Source organism: Mytilus trossulus, chromosome 7, assembly GCF_036588685.1.
Source record: "Mytilus trossulus isolate FHL-02 chromosome 7, PNRI_Mtr1.1.1.hap1, whole genome shotgun sequence".
Lineage (NCBI taxonomy): Eukaryota > Metazoa > Mollusca > Bivalvia > Mytilida > Mytilidae > Mytilus > Mytilus trossulus.
This window is the reverse complement of record NC_086379.1, coordinates 68,109,295-68,128,769: the sequence shown is the minus strand read 5'-3', so window position 1 is coordinate 68,128,769 and position 19,475 is coordinate 68,109,295. Positions and strand designations below refer to the sequence as shown.

Sequence of the window (19,475 nt, the reverse complement as noted above, 5' to 3'; positions counted from 1 at the left end):
TATTAGTATGTATGGCAAACTTACATACACAGCACAGATTTAAATCCTTCTATGAATCTTTTTTGTACTAAATTCTAGGTGCAACATATTGATATTGCAAATGTAGCATAATGTCCAGTGGCAAATATTTCATGCATATCAATGATGATTTTTCATTTCTTTGCACATGCAAACCATGTTTTTTTTTTTTTATACAATTGTAATTTTTATCGTTAAGGGTAATGTATTTGTTGTTTTCTGTTGAATGTACAGTGACAAATCTTTAATGCATGTTCAGGATGTGTTTTTTCAGTCTTTTAACTAATAGAATAAGTATTCTATCTTCAATGTTATTCTATATAATTTAATTTTGGATGTAACATGTCTTCTGATTGGCTGACCTTGATTTATTTAAAAAGATTCAGCCCATAGACATAATTTAGTCATGTGACTGTGACGTCATCAACGTTTTTTCATGGTTTTCTATGGTTTAAAATGGAATTTAGAATTAAATTTTAAGAAATGACTGTAATATTTTTTCTGTCTTTTCGAAGTAACATAAAAAATGTGGTGCACATTGTTAAATAACCCACTATGCTATGTTATTTCTCCATAGACATAAAAAATATTACAGTCATTCCCTAAATGTACAAAAAAACTGTTTACCATATCTTGTAACTGCTTCATCTTCACTCAGGGAAAATGAGAAGCCTATAGAGTCAGGGTCTGTACCACGTTTAGAATCAGAAGGGGTGACAGGTCCATCAAAATCTTCAGCTCCTACCACTGTTGTATTGATGACTTCAACATCTGGTGGTTCCAATAAAGCTACCACACCTGAAATATTTTTAGTATTATGGAAGAAAACTGACAAGTCATTGGATATGAATGTGTAGCTTGCATACATCTGAGACTATTTTAACACATATCATTTGTGTTATTGTGGTCCAAGCATATATTCAACTTCAAAAAACAATTACTCATGAAACTTACATTTCAAATTTTATATGTTTAACAAGATATTGAACTAAGATGGTTACAATCAATTTCTTGATCAGAAAATTGGTCTCTTACCTGCCAACTTTTGAAAATGCCTGTGGGGGTTTTAGCGCGCGACAACAATTTCAAAGGTTACAATTCTTTGCAACAACTATTTTGCACGTGCTGTTTTGTAGTCTAGAAAAAGTGTCATATTTGTAAGAAGAGCTTACATGCCCTTTTCTTAAGTTTATTTGCATGATTCTAGTTTTTATATCAGCAGAAAATATGAACATGTAGCTGTTAGACCAGGAATTATTTTCATGTGTAAGGATACTAAATAGTTGTTGACTTTTCCAATTTAAAATTATACAAAAAGAAGGACCTTTATCAGGTTGGGAACAACACCTAGGGATCCCCCCTTAATGTTAGGACATTAAAAAACACTTTTTAAGTACAAATGAGCACACATTCATATTATTTGAAGAAACTTTTCCCAAAGAACTATACATCTTATGATCTATTTATTATCTTCATGGTAGTACTGCATCATTGAAGTTTGTCAATCAGCCATGCTTTTATTCTTATTCTGTGTAAGAACCTCCTTGCAGTTGAAAAATCATTTGCCATGTTCACGTTTTTACAATCTGACAACAAACAGAGGAATACAACACAAGTTCAATATCTAGCATGTTAAAATAATCTTGAGAGAAAACGTTTTTGATTGGCTGATTAATTTGATCATGAGAAACACACAATTTGATTGGCAGAACACCACTTTCCTCTATTGAACACAGTTCAAAATCGGGAACATCAATATTTTTCGTGTAGATTTTCACCAAATCGTGTTTTAGAGGGTTTTTCAGGAACACGATCGTGCAATCGTGACAAAGGGTCAAAATCGTGTAGTACACGCCTAAATCGTGAAAGTTGGCAGGTATGTCAGGTCTTAATTCAATTAAACGAAGCAACATAATTTCTTTTAAAGAATATATTCATAAAGCAAAATCTTGTGGGACACCAACCACTTGAAAAGTATATTATTCATAGGTATAATGCTATTTATATACCTGTATTATCATTCCACTGTGTGATTTGTCCTGCACCATTCTGACAAATTATAGAGACATAATAGGTTTGGTTACTTTGCAGTACTCCCTCGAGTGAGCTGTTTATACCAATCTGTCTGACACCAAGTGATGTATAGGGCTGTATCTCCTCTCCACTAACTGTTGTACCAATAGCCCATAAATTATCCTGTAGTTATATTTCATTTGAATTCTTTAATCATTATCAATACATTGAAATTTTCAAGGATATGTTTGGAGTTCTGTATATACATAAGTAATTCAAAGGTCTACACATATAAAGCGATATGTGACATATTACAAATTTCAGATGTTTTAAAATAGATTATTTGCATTAAAAAGAAAGCTGTCATTATGATAGCACACAAGTTTTACATCAATAACACATGAATTCTTGATTTGGATGACTAAATGAGATGTACAAAACCCTAGCTTTTATATATCCTTGTGTTTGACACAGATGCAGCATAAACACCGCATGTTTGTATAAAATAATATGTGTCATTTGATAATAAAATTTAAATTCTAGTTGGGTGCTGTTTGTGAGACATCATATTAACATGACTATATGGAGCCAGCTGAGGACCACCTTCGGGTGTGGAATTTTCTCACTGTGTTGAAGACCCATTGGTGCCCTTAATTTTCAGTTGTTGTCTGCTCTTTGGTTGGGTTGTTGTTGCCTTGACATATTCCCTATTTCCATTTTCAATTTTATAACTATATGTTAGTTCCAGTAAATTCACAGATTCTGCATGTGACTGAGTGGATGGATTTAAATTCACACAAATTTTACCTTGATTAGACTTTCATCATCATAACAGTACCAGTAAGCTTTGATAGTGTCACTGGATGCTTGGTACTTCACAGGTGTAAACTCTCCCTGGGTCACATCTATATATATCTGGGTCATGACTTCAGGTTGAAACACAGGTGGGGTCAGGTCAACATAGAATCCATCTGATGACCCTTCAGAGGTCATACCTGATCCTAACAATACTCTCACTAAAATAATACAAATTCAGCTATATGTAACTCTCTGTAAGCAAATAATAGCATGTACACATGGATTGTCACTGTCTGCAAGTGGAATTCAAAACCCATTGTCATCTCAAATATAAATAAAAGGAGTAGGTCCGGTAAGACCCCTTTTCGGCCCTAAAATATAGCAGTTTTACAAAATTGTTCAAATGTAAACTTTTAGTTATTTATTGGACAGTAGAATGGTTCTGCTACATAAATATGGCCTGTTTTTGACAATACAATGCACATATATCGGGTACTAACACCATTAAGTCATGCCAAATTACTGAAATCTTCAAAATTCTAGCATTTAAGTTAAATTTTAGACGGTTTTCGTGTAAAACGGAAGTGACGATTGCGCCAATTTAAAGAAAAACATTCATTCGTGTTCATCCTTAATATTGAAATGTAAGTTGTATTTTATGATAATACATAACATATATAAAGGTTGAGGATGAACACAGATACGGCCAGTTTCATTTTTGACAAAAACCATCTGAAAAGTGACATGTTTTGGCATATTTGGTAGTCTTTTCATATTTGAGCTTGAATCGGAGCGTTTTTAATGACTAAATAAGTTAAAATCTTTAACATTAACTAATTGATTCAAATGAAATAGACACTTGAGTGTTTAAAAAGTGGTCAAAATCTTTCGTCAGATGAACCTGAAATTTGAGGCCAAAATCGGTCCTTACCAGACCTACTCCTTTATCCTTCAGTACTTTGAATTTGGACTAAATTATTTTTTTTCTGAAACATGACATGCCTAATATCTTTTTTAATATTAAAGGAGTAAAATTGGATAATACTCATTACTACGTTTTACATTTTTTCTGATTTTTTTATATTTTTAAATTGCAACCACCAAACAAATATTTGATGTAGAATGGTATATGAATTAGAGAATAGACAAAGACAGCAAATCACATATATATTTTTTAAATACCTGTAGTATAATACATGGCTGTTTTGTTGTATTGATGTCCTGTTCCATTTTGTGCCAGAATATAAGGTTCAAGATTAAGGTCATTGAGGGTAAAGGTCACAACAGTTTGCTGATTAATATCACAATCAGACTGACAGTTAAGTAAAGAACACTGTGTATTACAAGGTATACATGGCCTAAATATCTCTCTGTATGGTACAACATCTGTCTGTAACTTTTCTGTACCAATTCCAGCCTCAAACTTTATCACTGGATTAGTGCCTCCTCTGAACGGATCACCATAGCGACATTTATTGCCAATTTTAGGTGGGATTATTAGATCTTTGAAGTAAGCTTTAGCTGAGAAGACATTAAACAGGTCAGATATATCTGGAATGTAGTTGTTACGATTCCATACGTGAAGTACAAGTTTGGCAGAAGTACTAGGTGGTTCTATACCACAGATTTCTGTTAATTCTTCATCATCTGCATACACTTTTATACACCAGTTTATCTGAGAAAAAAACCAAATGTATGGTAAAATGGGCGTCTTTCACAAACTTTAAAAGTGAAATAACTGAAAACCATTGATCTACATCTGTATCATATATGCCAATTGTGAGAGGAAAGCAATTCAGTTGTAAGCCTTGTCATCTAACATGTCTAAATGAATCATAACAAAATATTTTTTGTTTAATTCAATATTTTTTGTTTAAATTCAATATTTTCACTTAGCCAAATAAGAGAAGACAACTCAGATAATATATCTTTTATTAAGGAATATTTAGTAAATTTAACTGTTTTGTTTTGTAGCAAAAAATTGATCACCATTTTATTGGTGTAATGGTAGTAAGAAGTATACATACATTAACTTCATCATCTTTCTGTGGACTGATGACAACTTTGTACTGATGATATGCTGCAGATGGATCAAAAGATAAATCTATTTTTGCCTTCATTAATCTCTGTGTATTGTTGTAGGCCTGACACCAAGTTACTACCTGTGGTACATCACCTACAATATTATATCAACTTTACATATGTATAATCAAAAAATTATGCAGTACTGAAAAAATTACATTTTTAACGTTTTGCAGCTTTAACAAGTGAAACTGCAAGCTACTGCTCACTGATGATACCCCCGCCGCAAGTGGATAATATTAATAGTGTAAAAATATGCAAGTGTTCGGTAAACAGGAAGTTGTCGAGTGATGAATCTGAAAACGCATCACACAGTATAGCTGACTTATATAAATCCTGAAACCAAATTTCAGAAATCATTGTATTGTAGTACCTGAGAAAAATGTGACGAAAATTTTCAACTTGGCTATCATGTGTTAAATCATACAAGTGTTCGGTGACCAGGAAGTTGTCAAGTGATCAATCTGAAAACACATCACACGGTATAGCTGACTTAGATAAACCCTGAAACCAAATTTCAGAAACCCTTGTATTGTAGTTCCTGAGAAAAATGCGACGAAAGTTTCATGGGACGGACAGACTGACGGACTGACAGACAAAGGTAAAACAGTATACCCCCCTTTTTTTAAAGCGGGGGTATAATTATTATAAGAAAGGTACAGAAAACTAGAGGCTCTAAAGAGCCTGTGTCGTTCACCTTGGTCTTTGTGAATATTCAACAAAGGACACAGATGGATTCATGACAAAATTGTGTTTTGGTGATGGTGATGTGTTTGTAGATCTTACTTTCTTACTTTACTAAACATTCTTGCTGTGTACAATTATCCCTATCTATAATGATTGGCCCAGTAGTTTCAGTGGAAAATGTTGGTAAAAATTAACAAATTTTATGAAAATTGTTAAAAATTGACTATAAAGGGCAATAAATCCTTAGAGGTCAACTGACCATTTCGGTCATGCTGGCTTATTTTTAGGTCTTACTTTGCTGTAAATTATTGCTGTTTACAGTTTATCTCTACCTATAATAATATTCATTACCAATTTAGGGGCAGCAACCCAAAAAAGGGTTATCTGATTCATTTGAAAAGTTCAGGGCAGATATATCTTGACCTGATAAACAATATAATCCCCTACCAGATTTGCTCTAAATGCTTTGATTTTTGAGTTATAAGCCAAAAACTGCATTTTACCTCCATGTTCTATTTTTAGCCATGGAGGCCATCTTGGTTGGTTGGCTGGGTCACCGGACACAATTTTTAAACTAGATACCCAAATGATGATTATGGCCAAGTTTGATTTTATTTGGCCTAGTAGTTTCAGAGGAGAAGATTTTTGTAAAAGACAACAAAGATTTTCGAAAAATGGTTAAAAATTGACTATAAAGGACAATAACTCCTAAAGGGGTCAACTGACCATTTTGATCCTGTTGACTTATTTGTAAATCTTACTTAGCTGAACATTTTTGCGGTTTCCAGATTATCTCTATCTGTAATAATATTCAAGATAAAAACAAAAAACAGCAAAATTTCCTTAAAATTACCAATTCAGGGGCAGCAACCCAAAAAAAGGTTGTCTGATTCATCTGAAAAATTCAGGGCAGATAGATCTTGACCTGGTGAACAATTTGACCCCTAGTCAGATTTGCTCTAAATGCTTTGGTTTTTGAGTTATAAGCCAAAAACTACATTTTTGAGGAGGAGAAGATTTTTGTAAAAGTCAAGGACGACAGACGCGACGGACGCCAAGTGATGAGAAAAGCTCACTTGGCCATTTGGGCCAGGTGAGCTAAAAAGTTATAATGCTTCATAAAACTTCCATTGCTGCAACAAGTGACCTGAAGAGTAAATTCACTGTAGAAGCAGTATTAGACTTCAAAGAAATACGATGTATTGCGTAAATACTTAATTTTCAACATCCATTCATTTCTTGTACTTTCATATTGTATAAACCAACATCAGCCAATGTTTATGCTAAAATCAAACGCAGTTTAACTACCATAAAGATTTTTTTTCAGAGAATGATCAGTTTTAATATTGAAACACGACTTAGTGGCTATATTTTCACCATGTATATTTACCTGTCAATATCTGTACACCACATGCTGTCTGTGTTATAGGTACCTGTGTATCTATTGGTACAGTAACTATAGAATCATCAGGATTCTTTACAATCTCATAGTGAGGCTTTATTGTAGTAGAATAAGTGGTGACAGGAGTTGTGGTTATATCATCATACAATGAACAGTTACAGAAGGAACATGCCTACAAAATATATTGAATTTCTGATAGAGAATCGTTTGCAGCATTTAAAAAAAATGATGAAAGCAAATAATGTTTTTTATTTCAAATATCAGTTAATAATAGGACATGCATTTTTAAATATATATATACATAATTCATATTACAATGAGAAAAAGTTTAGTCACGAATTACGGTAATAACACTGTTTTGATTACATTTCATATTCAATTATTATCTTTTTCCTTATTTCAACATAATTCACATTTTATCATAAATTTTATACAACAGTATGATACCTGTGGAACTGGATCTTCATGACAACAGTCACAAATATTGAGAGTCCAATCTTCTTCAGTTATGTAATCATAAGTAGCTATCCCATCTTCAGGACCGTCCCATAACATAATCCCAGTAACTGGAATCCCTTCCCCACCAGCTGCCTTGACTGATATCTACAAAACAAATATACTGCATTATAAAAGGACTATCCAACAATCAGTGTTTCATTAATTTAATTATATGTAATCAATGATATCATCCTTGGAGTTCAGAATTTTTGTCATTTTACCTTTTTGGGCATTGGTCTTTCATATTAGGTATTATCTAACAAACATGGCCATTTCAGGAAACTTTGACAAAAAAGTTAATCACCATTGACCAAATTATGTAAATGAAAAGAACTAATGGTCACTATACAGCAATCAACAAAGAGGCAAACCTATACCATATAGTAAGCTTTAGCTTGATGAAATTAAAACAGTTGAACCAGGTACCTCCAGTCTGATTTATGTATGAAACAATTTAATGAAAGAAATTAAAATAGACAACTACCTAAAACAACCACTGAATAACAGACTTCTGACAAGCACATACAGGGTAAAACATGTCTATCATCCCAGATTTTTTTTGGTAATAATTCAGGTTAAAATAATGATCTACATATATATAGAGAATAATACATGGCAAAATCCGTATCATATGTCGTATCATCCCGAGACATCAATATCAGCCCAAGGGCCTTTAGGCATATATTTCAACAGAAGAGTATAATATAATTATATGAACTGTTTTCTGATCCATAGCACTGGGTTACCTTCAGTTCTGCTTTTGCCTTGTTTCAAAGACTTAAAATAACTGCTCAATTATTTATACGAAGCACCTGGGTTACCTTACAATCTGTTGTTTTAAAAATATTTTGTTTATTATTGTATTTATTTGAGTGTTTTGTATTTTTTTATAGTTGCATTTAGTGTGCCAAAAAATATGTTGTGAAAACTTGATGTTCGTGACGTCACATACAATGTGAAAACTTGACATTCGTGACGTTACATACCCAACAATGACGTCATTCAAAAAATTGACCTATTTTGAGGAAATTTTTTCTTAAGCCAAAAAAAAACAAAAAACTGAATTCATGAAAAAAAAAAAAAAAAAAAAAAAATGGTATGCGATATGGGGTATGCGATACGGGTTTAGCTATGCGATACGGGATATGCGATACAGGGTAGGTGATACAGACTGGAAAAACGAAACTTTATTAGATATACAAAATAGCTGTATTTTGTACTAAATATATGATAAATAGTAATATCTATAGTAATATCTATAGTAATATCTATAGTAATATCAGTGATAGACCGTCAGCTTTCTTTGAATGTTATCTGAATGGTTAATTTTTCTAGTCTAAAATATATATGAAGTGCTTAAGTATATTATAACAATGTTCTATATTGTTTATTCTCTTATGGTTGGGGCCTGTTATCTATTTCTCGCATGAATAGATAATTCTCGCATCACACTGTCCGGAGTGTGATACGAAAAAGTGATACGAAAAATGCGTTAATTTGATTGGCCAACGAAACCTCCTGAAACGATATTGCGGCATTTTCATTGGCTATTCTTTAGGTCATTGTTGACAGTTAAAGGTCACAATGATGTACATTTCCTCCATTGCAACGGAGATAAGCGATTTCTTCAATAATATAGAAAATTCGCACACTTTTTACCTAATTATATATTCTTATTCAAATATTATTACATTCTGAAGCGTACAAAATGTTTAAAAAAGTCTTATGTTGAAGATTGACGACGAACAGGACATATGACGTCACAATGCAGTTATGTTCAAGCGACTGTGTCGACGTATAGCGGATTTTTTTTATTAAGCACAAAAAGCATGTTTACCATAAGAGAAATAGGTTTCACAACTCGGGAGAATTAGATATCGTTTGATATCAACTCTCTTTATTTAATTTAAATAGTAATAACAAACTCGCCACAGGCTCGTTTATTATTATATTGAAATTAAATAACTCGAGTTGATATCAAGCGATATCTAATTCTCACTCGTTATGAAACCTATAATTGTTTCTTTTTATAATTTGGATATGAGATTTTGAATCAAAATGATGAACATGAAATTGACAGCTAATTTTTCCTTTAATCTAACAAAAAATTCTGTATAGTACTTTTACCTGATATGTTCCACCATTTTCAAATTCTGCTGACCTGATGTATGCCCCAGAATACATTTGTTTCTTATTAACATCTCTTGCTAACTTTATACTGATAGCATTATCATAAACCAAGTTCTGGACATTCTCTTGTCTGTGGATAAGTGACCATTGTTGACCACTGGGATCTTTGAAGCCTATCTGTTGTAGTTTTTTCCAGCCTGGGTCCTTAATCATAGATACAGCCTGGACAGGACACGATGGACCTTCAGGATTTGCCAAGTGTAAAAATGTGCCTATAACAACAAACATATACATTCTGACATTAAGAATATACACTGAGAAACTACATAGAGAAATAAATCTATGCACAATTCACATATCTGTTTCTTCAAATTAGCATTGGAAAAGACATTATTTGTTGTTTTTAAGGGGTCTTGGTGGCAAGGTTGTCCATGAAAAAGTCAGATGAACTCTGCAAGAAATACATGTATTCTTTGCAATCATCCCATGGACTAAATATTGTTGACCTATTGCTTGTAGTAAACATATTAAATCATATAATGCATCATTACATTGGTATAGTTTCAAGGTGATTCCATATTAATGAAAACATGCAGTACTGTGGATTCATTATTATTTGTCGGATACCAATTTTCGTTGTTTACGTGGGTACAGGTGAACCACAAAATTACAAGCTCAATGAATGACAAATTTCCTATAGACTTGTAGAAAGATTTCAGCAAAACCACAAAAATAAATATCAGCAAACATGTAAGTTTTCCTTAACCAACAAATAGTACCCACGAAAATAAATGAACCCACAGAAGTATCATATCATTATATATCTAGAAAATTAATGAGGATAAAAAGTCTGATATTATAAACCCATTAAATAATTTACGTTTTACACAATCTAACCTGTAACTGTAGTTGAAGAGCCAAACCAAACTCTGTCATTAACAAACTCTGTACCATCAACCACATGTCCTGATGTTGGTTTCGAGGAGTCATATAATATAGGAGCAGATTCTGTACTGACAAACTGTCCAGCATGATTGGTGGCAATAAGTTTTATTATGTATGGAATGTTTCCCTGTAAAATGTAATTCAAAAGTCACCATTTGTAGTTTTTAACCAAATAGAAAATCAGCTTCAATGCTTACAACAAAACAACTTAATTTAAAGAAAACTTGATATAAATCCCAATGAGGTAATTAAAACCCATTTATAATTTGAAATACATTTTTGTAGCATACAAAAACATAACAATACATATAAAAATACTAAAATTAGTGCATCTGAACTGTGTATTAATCTTGTTTTTATTCAAAACAGTTCATATGACGAGATTTATTGTTGCAAGTGGACCACAAAATTATCTCAAAAAACAGCTGTGTCTAGCATTCTTTAGGAATTGTTATCTTTTTTAGTGTCAAACCTGAAGTTGAAGTTCTGTAAACATATATTGAGAATAGTTGGAACTCAAAGTTATCCAGTCCACCATCAGAACTTCAGAGCTTTGATCTGTACAGGAGGATTTATTCCATAGCGATATTTTGAATGAGACAATGCCAGATTCAGGATCACTAAAGCCTTCCCATGTAACGATTAATGTGGTGCTGTCTGGAGTGTATGTAACATTCTAGAAAAAAACAAAAACAATAAAACCATTAAAAGTCATTAAAATGCAAAAAAGTGTGGTTTTTCTCCTGCTTTTTCTGATCACCACAAAATAGCCATTAGTTCAAAAGATAGCTTTAAACACCAATCAATCAATCTTAGTCTAAGAGTAATTATATTCTATGAACTCAGACCTAAATTTTACTTACAGCATGATAATTCTATGAATTACATCAACAATAAACTTATTTGTCTTTGCGCCTGCAGAGCAAAATAAATTGTTATCACAGAGATTTGTCTCGCCTTCTTGTAATTTTGATAACGCAAATGTTGAAATTAAAATAGCAATACTACAACATGTTAGTTATGTTAATATTCAAAGTCGATAAACCATGACTGAAAGTAAATGGCTGAACAATCTACTTGTAAATGAGATATGCCAATGTTAATATAATTGCATGCTAAATACTATTGACTTATCAAGTTATAATAAGTCATCCCTTTAAACAAACATAAACACAAACATTAACTTAAAAGTTTCAAATTCAATGACCCATGATGAGGGGATGGGGCTTTATTATCTTCATAGAAATAAGACTTGCACATGCTAATAAATTTGCATACCAAATATCATTGACTTAACATTAGCAGTTCAAGTAAAGCTGATCTAATTACAAACTGATACATATAAACTAAGCATATGTTTCAAAGTCAACAACCCATGACTGAGGGGAAAGGGCCAGATATTATTCATGGAAATAAGATGTTCATATGCTTATACAACTGCATTCCAAATATTATTGACCTTTCACTAGAAGTTCCCTATAGACTGACCTTTTCACAGACTAATATAGTTCATGTAAAATAATCAAAGTTTTCAAAGTCAATAGACCATGACTAAGGGGGTGGAGCCAAATAATCTCCATGGTAATGCGATATACCAATGCTTATACAACTGCATACCAAATATCAGTGACCTATAAACAGTAGTTCCCCATAACCTGACCTTATCGCAAACTAATATAGTACATGTAAAATAAGCAAAATTGTCAAAGTCAATAGACCATGACTGAGAAGGTGGAGCCAAATTATCTCCATGGTAATGAGATATGCCAATGCTTAAACAACTGCATGCCAAATATCATGGACCTACCACTAGTTTTTTCGCCATAAACTAACCTCATCACAAACTAATACATGTAAATTAAGCAAAAATTTCAAAGTCAATAGACCATGACTGAGGGGGCAGGGCCAAATAATCTCCATATACAGCTATACAGTCTAAAATTTTACCATGTGATACAGCTATATATAGAATGTCTGAAATCAAACCACGTAATACAGCTAGTCAATGTCTTAAATCTTACCACTTGATACAGCTATACAGTATGAAATCTTACCACATGATACAGCTATGCAGTATGAAATCTTACCATTTGATACAGCTATGCAGTATGAAATCTTACCATGTGATACAGCTATACAGTATGAAATCTTACCATGTGATACAGCTATACAGTATGAAATCTTACCATGTGATACAGCTATACAATGAAATCTTACCACATGATACACCTATGCAGTATGAAATCTTACCATGTGATACAGCTATGCAGTATGAAATCTTACCATGTGATACAGCTATGCAGTATGAAATCTTACCACATGTTACAGCTTTGCAGTATAAATATTACCATGTGATACAGCTATGCAGTATGAAATCTTACCATGTGATAGAGCTATGCAGTATGAAATCTTACCACATGATACAGCTATGCAGTATGAAATCTTACCACATGATACAGCTATGCAGTATGAAATCTTACCACATGATACAGCTATGCAGTATGAAATCTTACCATGTGATACAGCTATGCAGTATGAAATCTTACCATGTGATACAGCTATGCAGTATGAAATCTTACCACATGTTACAGCTTTGCAGTATGAATCTTACCATGTGATACAGCTATGCAGTATGAAATCTTACCACGTGATACAGCTATACAGTATGAAGTCTTACATGATACAGCTATGCAGTATGAAATCTTACCATGTGATACAGCTATACAGTATGAAATCTTACAACATGATACAGCTATGCAGTATGAAATCTTACCATGTGATACAGCTATGCAGTATGAAATCTTACCATGTGATAAAGCTATGCAGTATGAAATCTTACCACATGATACAGCTATGCAGTATGAAATCTTACCATGTGATACAGCTATGCAGTATGAAATCTTACCATGTGATACAGCTATGCAGTATGAAATCTTACCATGTGATACAGCTATACAGTATGAAATCTTACCATGTGATACAGCTATGCAGTATGAAATCTTACCATGTGATACAGCTATACAGTATGAAACCTTACCATGTGATACAGCTATGCAGTGTGAAATCTTACCATGTGATACAGCTATGCAGTATGAAATCTTACCACATGTTACAGCTTTGCAGTATGAATCTTACCATGTGATACAGCTATGCAGTATGAAATCTTACCATGTGATACAGCTATGCAGTATGAAATCTTACCATGTGATACAGCTATACAGTATGAAATCTTACCATGTGATACAGCTATACAGTATGAAATCTTACCACATGATACAGCTATGCAGTATGAAATCTTACCACATGATACAGCTATGCAGTATGAAATCTTACCACATGATACAGCTATGCAGTATGAAATCTTACCACGTGATACAGCTATGCAGTATGAAATCTTACCATGTGATACAGCTATGCAGTATGAAATCTTACCACATGTTACAGTTTTGCAGTATGAATCTTACCATGTGATACAGCTATGCAGTATGAAATCTTACCATGTGATACAGCTATACAGTATGAAATCTTACAACATGATACAGCTATGCAGTATGAAATCTTACCATGTGATACAGCTATGCAGTATGAAATCTTACCATGTGATACAGCTATACAGTATGAAATCTTACCACATGATACAGCTATGCAGTATGAAATCTTACTTATGATACAGCTATGCAGTATGAAATCTTACCATGTGATACAGCTATGCAGTATGAAATCTTACCACATGTTACAGCTTTGCAGTATAAATATTACCATGTGATACAGCTATGCAGTATGAAATCTTACCATGTGATAGAGCTATGCAGTATGAAATCTTACCATGTGATACAGCTATGCAGTATAAAATCTTACCATGTGATACAGCTATGCAGTATGAAATCTTACCATGTGATACAGCTATACAGTATGAAATCTTACCATGTGATACAGCTATACAGTATGAAATCTCACCATGTGATACAGCTATACAATGAAATCTCACCATGTGATACAGCTATACAATGAAATCTTACCACATGATACACCTATGCAGTATGAAATCTTACCATATAATACAGCTATGCAGTATGAAATCTTACCACATGATACAGCTATGCAGTATGAAATCTTACCATGTGATACAGCTATCCAGTATGAAATCTTACCATGTGATACAGCTATGCAGTATGAAATCTTACCACATGTTACAGCTTTGCAGTATGAATCTTACCATGTGATACAGCTATGCAGTATGAAATCTTACCATGTGATACAGCTATGCAGTATGAAATCTTACCACATGATACAGCTATGCAGTATGAAATCTTACCACATGATACAGCTATGCAGTATGAAATCTTACCACGTGATACAGCTATGCAGTATGAAATCTTACCATGTGATACAGCTATGCAGTATGAAATCTTACCACATGTTACAGCTTTGCAGTATGAATCTTACCATGTGATACAGCTATGCAGTATGAAATCTTACCACGTGATACAGCTATACAGTATGAAATCTTACATGATACAGCTATGCAGTATGAAATCTTACCATGTGATACAGCTATACAGTATGAAATCTTACCACATGATACAGCTTTGCAGTATGAAATCTTACCATGTGATACAGCTATGCAGTATGAAATCTTACCATGTGATACAGCTATACAGTATGAAATCTTACCATGTGATACAGCTATACAGTATGAAATCTTACCATGTGATACAGCTATACAGTATGAAATCTTACCACATGATACAGCTATGCAGTATGAAATCTTACCACATGATACAGCTATGCAGTATGAAATCTTACCACGTGATACAGCTATGCAGTATGAAATCTTACCATGTGATACAGCTATGCAGTATGAAATCTTACCACATGTTACAGTTTTGCAGTATGAATCTTACCATGTGATACAGCTATGCAGTATGAAATCTTACCATGTGATACAGCTTTACAGTATGAAATCTTACCACATGATACAGCTATGCAGTATGAAATCTTACCATGTGATACAGCTATGCAGGATGAAATCTTACCATGTGATACAGCTATGCAGTATGAAATCTTACCATGTGATACAGCTATGCAGTATGAAATCTTACCACATGATACAGCTATGCAGTATGAAATCTTACCACATGATACAGCTATGCAGTATGAAATCTTACCATGTGATACAGCAATACAGTATGAAATCTTACCATGTGATACAGCTATACAGTATGAAATCTTACCACATGATACAGCTATGCAGTCAGTTCTTTCTATGTAATACAGGTTTAGACTGTCTCAAATCTTCCCATGTGATACAACTATTCAGTGATTGATCCATAACTTTTTGTAAAGAAAAAGGGGAGGACACTGACTAACATAAGGGGCACCCCCTCTAGTCATGCTCCAATGACTTTTTCACAAAAGAGGGGCGGGCCCCTTGGATCTACCAATGCTATCATAATTTTTAAGACTGTCTGATTTTTTTTTTAAGCAATTCATTGTCCGAAATCCTACACTGTGATACAGCTAAAAAATATCTGAAATCTTACCCTGCCATACAGCTGCAGACTTTCCTAAATCTTTCCATGCGATTTAGCTGTAGAAAGTTTCAAATATTACTAATAGTATACAGTTAAAGAATATCTGAAATCTTACCCGCCATACAGCTGTAGAATTTCCTAAATCTTTCCATGCAATTTAACTGTAGATAGTTTGAAATATTACCATAGGATACAGCTTAAGAATTTCTGAAATATTACTGAGTGATAATAGGTATAAATATCCTAAATCTTACCATGTGATAGTCAGGTCCACAAGTTAATTCCCCTGCTTCAGGGGGTGATGTGTCAACCATGAATGTATGTCTGGAAAGGCTGCACTCTCCAGACTTGTCAGTTCCTGGAAAAAGCATAATCTTATATCTAAGCACAGAAGATACCTTAATACAAACAAAATAAAACAAATTGTAAAGTCTTGTATTACACAACAATTTAATATAAAATGCAATATATAAAGAATTTGGTAGATGATTTTCTGAGAATAACTAAAATTTGAATTTTGTATCCATAATATATTCAAATGTGCATAAAATAAAAATACATTGTTAACGTTGTGTTTTGAAATTAATTAGGATTCCAACTTTGCTACATCTATGCAAGAAATTGTGTAATTTGCAAATAAAGCAATACCTGGATATAAAACAATTATGTTGTCAGTGTTACATACCTGCCAACTGTCACTATTTTTGCGGGGATTTCCCCCATGGAGGCTCCCAAATTGAAATTTTGAAAGAGCAATTTTGTCAACAATTTAAAACAAAACAATGAATTTTTTAATGACATAAGGCTTATAAAAGTATAAAGAAGTCAAAAAACAACATTAAAATGAATTTAAAGGCCCCCTTGAATTTTTTTTAAGGACTATGGCAGCCATCTTGCAATCAAAACCCCCATGGGCATTTTGAAAAGTTGGCAGTTATGGTGTTATTTATGGATAGCCATCCTTTTCAATATTTGCAGTAGATTAAGTCAGTTAATTCAACCTACCTAATACCCAAGCTGTGTAGGCTTTTCCTTCCTTTAGATCTAAATTTTCTACTTTGTAAAAGGTATTCTGGTTTATATTAGTCACAGGAAACACATTAAATATCCTGGATTTTTCTTCCTCTGTAGACTTTCCTCCATCAATCTGTTTAAATTTATATCGTTAATAATATTCAGCAAAACATTTCTCACAAGAATGTGTCCCTTGTACATAAATGCCCCACTCGCACTATCATTTTCTATGTTCAGTAGACCGTGAAATTGGGGTAAAAACTCTAATTTGGCATTAAAATTAGAAAGATTATATCATAGGAAACATGTTTATTAAGTTTGAAGTTGATTGGACTTCAACTTCATCAAAAACTGACTTGACCAAAAACTTAAACCTGAAGCGGGACAGACGGACGAACAAATGGACGCACAGACCAGAAAACATAATGCGCCTCTACTATAGTAGGTGGAGCATAAAAACAGAACAAATACTCTCGAATATTAGATAAGCTGAAAAATTTCTCAAAAAAAGGCAAAACAAAGAAATAATAGTTTCCCGTGACATATAACCTTAAACAGATAATATTTTCAAATAGCACCAGCCTCTTTTGAAATTTACTGAGTTTAAAAGGTTAAGTCACTGCATTTGTTTGCACCTGTCTTAGGTCAGGAATCTGATGATCAGATGTTGTTATTTGTTGACGTGGTTCATAAGTGTTTCTTGTTTTTCGTTTTTAATATAGATTAAACCATTGTTTCCCCTTTAAATTGGTTTGGGACCCTTTATGCATATGGTTTGCTGTTTGGTATGAGCCAAGGCTCCATGTTGAAGATCCTACTTTGACCTATAATGGTTTACTTTAACAAATTGTGACTTGGATGTCTCATTGGCACTCATACCACATTTTCTTATATTTAAGTCATACAAATAATCTGTTTTCTGGAACTTACATAATGTTTACAGTCAGTGCCAGTAAGACCTGTGTAGTTGGACACAGCCACATAATACATCAATATCTCTACTTTTGAGGAGAAACCCTCAAACTGTATATCTAGATATGTATCTGTACTGACATAGTCTCCCATCACAATGGTACCAGCTGTAAGGAAGAATTAAAATAAGGTGTGTAAATATCTTGATGAATATAGGTAATGATATATTTTTTTATTTGTTCTCTCTTTATTTTTTGAATTATACTGTTAATTCAGAAATTATTGTGTAGATTTATTGTGATTTTGTCATTTAAGACTGAAACGCTTTTTAAATTTTTGCAATTTTATTGAGAAAAATCCTATTTAATTCATGTAAACAAATCAAAATTTGAATTTAAATTATTGCGGTTATTATATCCCTGTCGCATTTTTCACATAATAAAAACATTCCAATAATTTCTGAATTTCTGAAGTTAGTATACAACATACAAGTGAATCAATATTTAGTTTATTGCTAACTTTTTTATATTGGTAAACAAAATTATATGCACAAAAAATAAGAAATATAAACAAAGCAATTAAAAATAGAAAAATGTCAAAAACTGATGATTAAGGACATATGCCAAGGAAATCAAAAGACTTCTTAGATGAACCAAAATGACTAGGCTTGAGGATTTGATAAATAATTTAAGCAGAACTTTTTAATATAATATACAATAATATCTTAATTGATTGATTGATTGCTGTTTGACGCCTTACCCAAATGACAGACATGATTGTAACTTACCATTAACTCCACCATCATATCCAACATGAAATCCGTTTGATGTTACTATAGCAACAGAGTGGGATGCACTGTATGCTTTTACGGTAAAGTAATACATCCCTGTACCTGGAACCAGGTCAAGGTCATAAAAGGTCACCTTTTTGTCTTTACCAACATTTGTAAATGGAACAATATTATCTCTGGTTTTTGAGAATCTCCTGTCTGTTCCCAAGGCAACCTCATAAAATTCTACTGCTTGGTTTTTATCCTGGTATTCAATGTTATTTTCATTTACTTGGAGGCCAGGATTTCCTGAGAAATAGAAATTGGTAAAGAAATATCAAAAGAAATTTTATGGTTATAAAAAAGATGAAAGGCAAATTTAACTTTGATTCATTTCAACAATATTTTCAATCACAACTCTCAGTATCATAGTGACATGTAAGCATCCTGAGTTTGGGTAATTATACTGTTTTAAACAAATCATAATTCTTTATGAATGATCCCACTTTTGAAATCAAGAGTCTTTTATGTCTAGGCTATTACACAAATCATGTTACACAGTAAATTCCTATTATGTGTTTTATCATTTTATTAGTGCACCTTTATAAGAATCTTTACTTTCAAACCAAATGTTCAAACTGTTCATTTACTGTATCTCCTTCATAAATAGAAA

General features: G+C 32.8%; 1 protein-coding gene across 1 annotated transcript in view; it reads right to left on the bottom strand.

Annotated features, from left to right (window-relative positions):
* LOC134726618 (uncharacterized) overlaps nucleotides 1-19,475 on the bottom strand; it is a 204,289-nt gene that overhangs the window by 19,990 nt on the left and 164,824 nt on the right. Inside the window, exons 138-151 of the mRNA XM_063591029.1 lie at nucleotides 18,821-19,111; nucleotides 18,052-18,200; nucleotides 17,113-17,254; nucleotides 16,362-16,465; nucleotides 11,046-11,249; nucleotides 10,526-10,700; nucleotides 9,626-9,900; nucleotides 7,448-7,603; nucleotides 6,989-7,172; nucleotides 4,857-5,005; nucleotides 4,012-4,504; nucleotides 2,839-3,047; nucleotides 2,028-2,214; nucleotides 646-816 (exon numbers count right to left, since the gene is read on the bottom strand). Of these exons, the coding sequence (XP_063447099.1) occupies nucleotides 646-816; nucleotides 2,028-2,214; nucleotides 2,839-3,047; nucleotides 4,012-4,504; nucleotides 4,857-5,005; nucleotides 6,989-7,172; nucleotides 7,448-7,603; nucleotides 9,626-9,900; nucleotides 10,526-10,700; nucleotides 11,046-11,249; nucleotides 16,362-16,465; nucleotides 17,113-17,254; nucleotides 18,052-18,200; nucleotides 18,821-19,111 (2,889 nt within the window). The remainder of the gene's footprint in view (nucleotides 1-645; nucleotides 817-2,027; nucleotides 2,215-2,838; nucleotides 3,048-4,011; nucleotides 4,505-4,856; nucleotides 5,006-6,988; nucleotides 7,173-7,447; nucleotides 7,604-9,625; nucleotides 9,901-10,525; nucleotides 10,701-11,045; nucleotides 11,250-16,361; nucleotides 16,466-17,112; nucleotides 17,255-18,051; nucleotides 18,201-18,820; nucleotides 19,112-19,475) is intronic.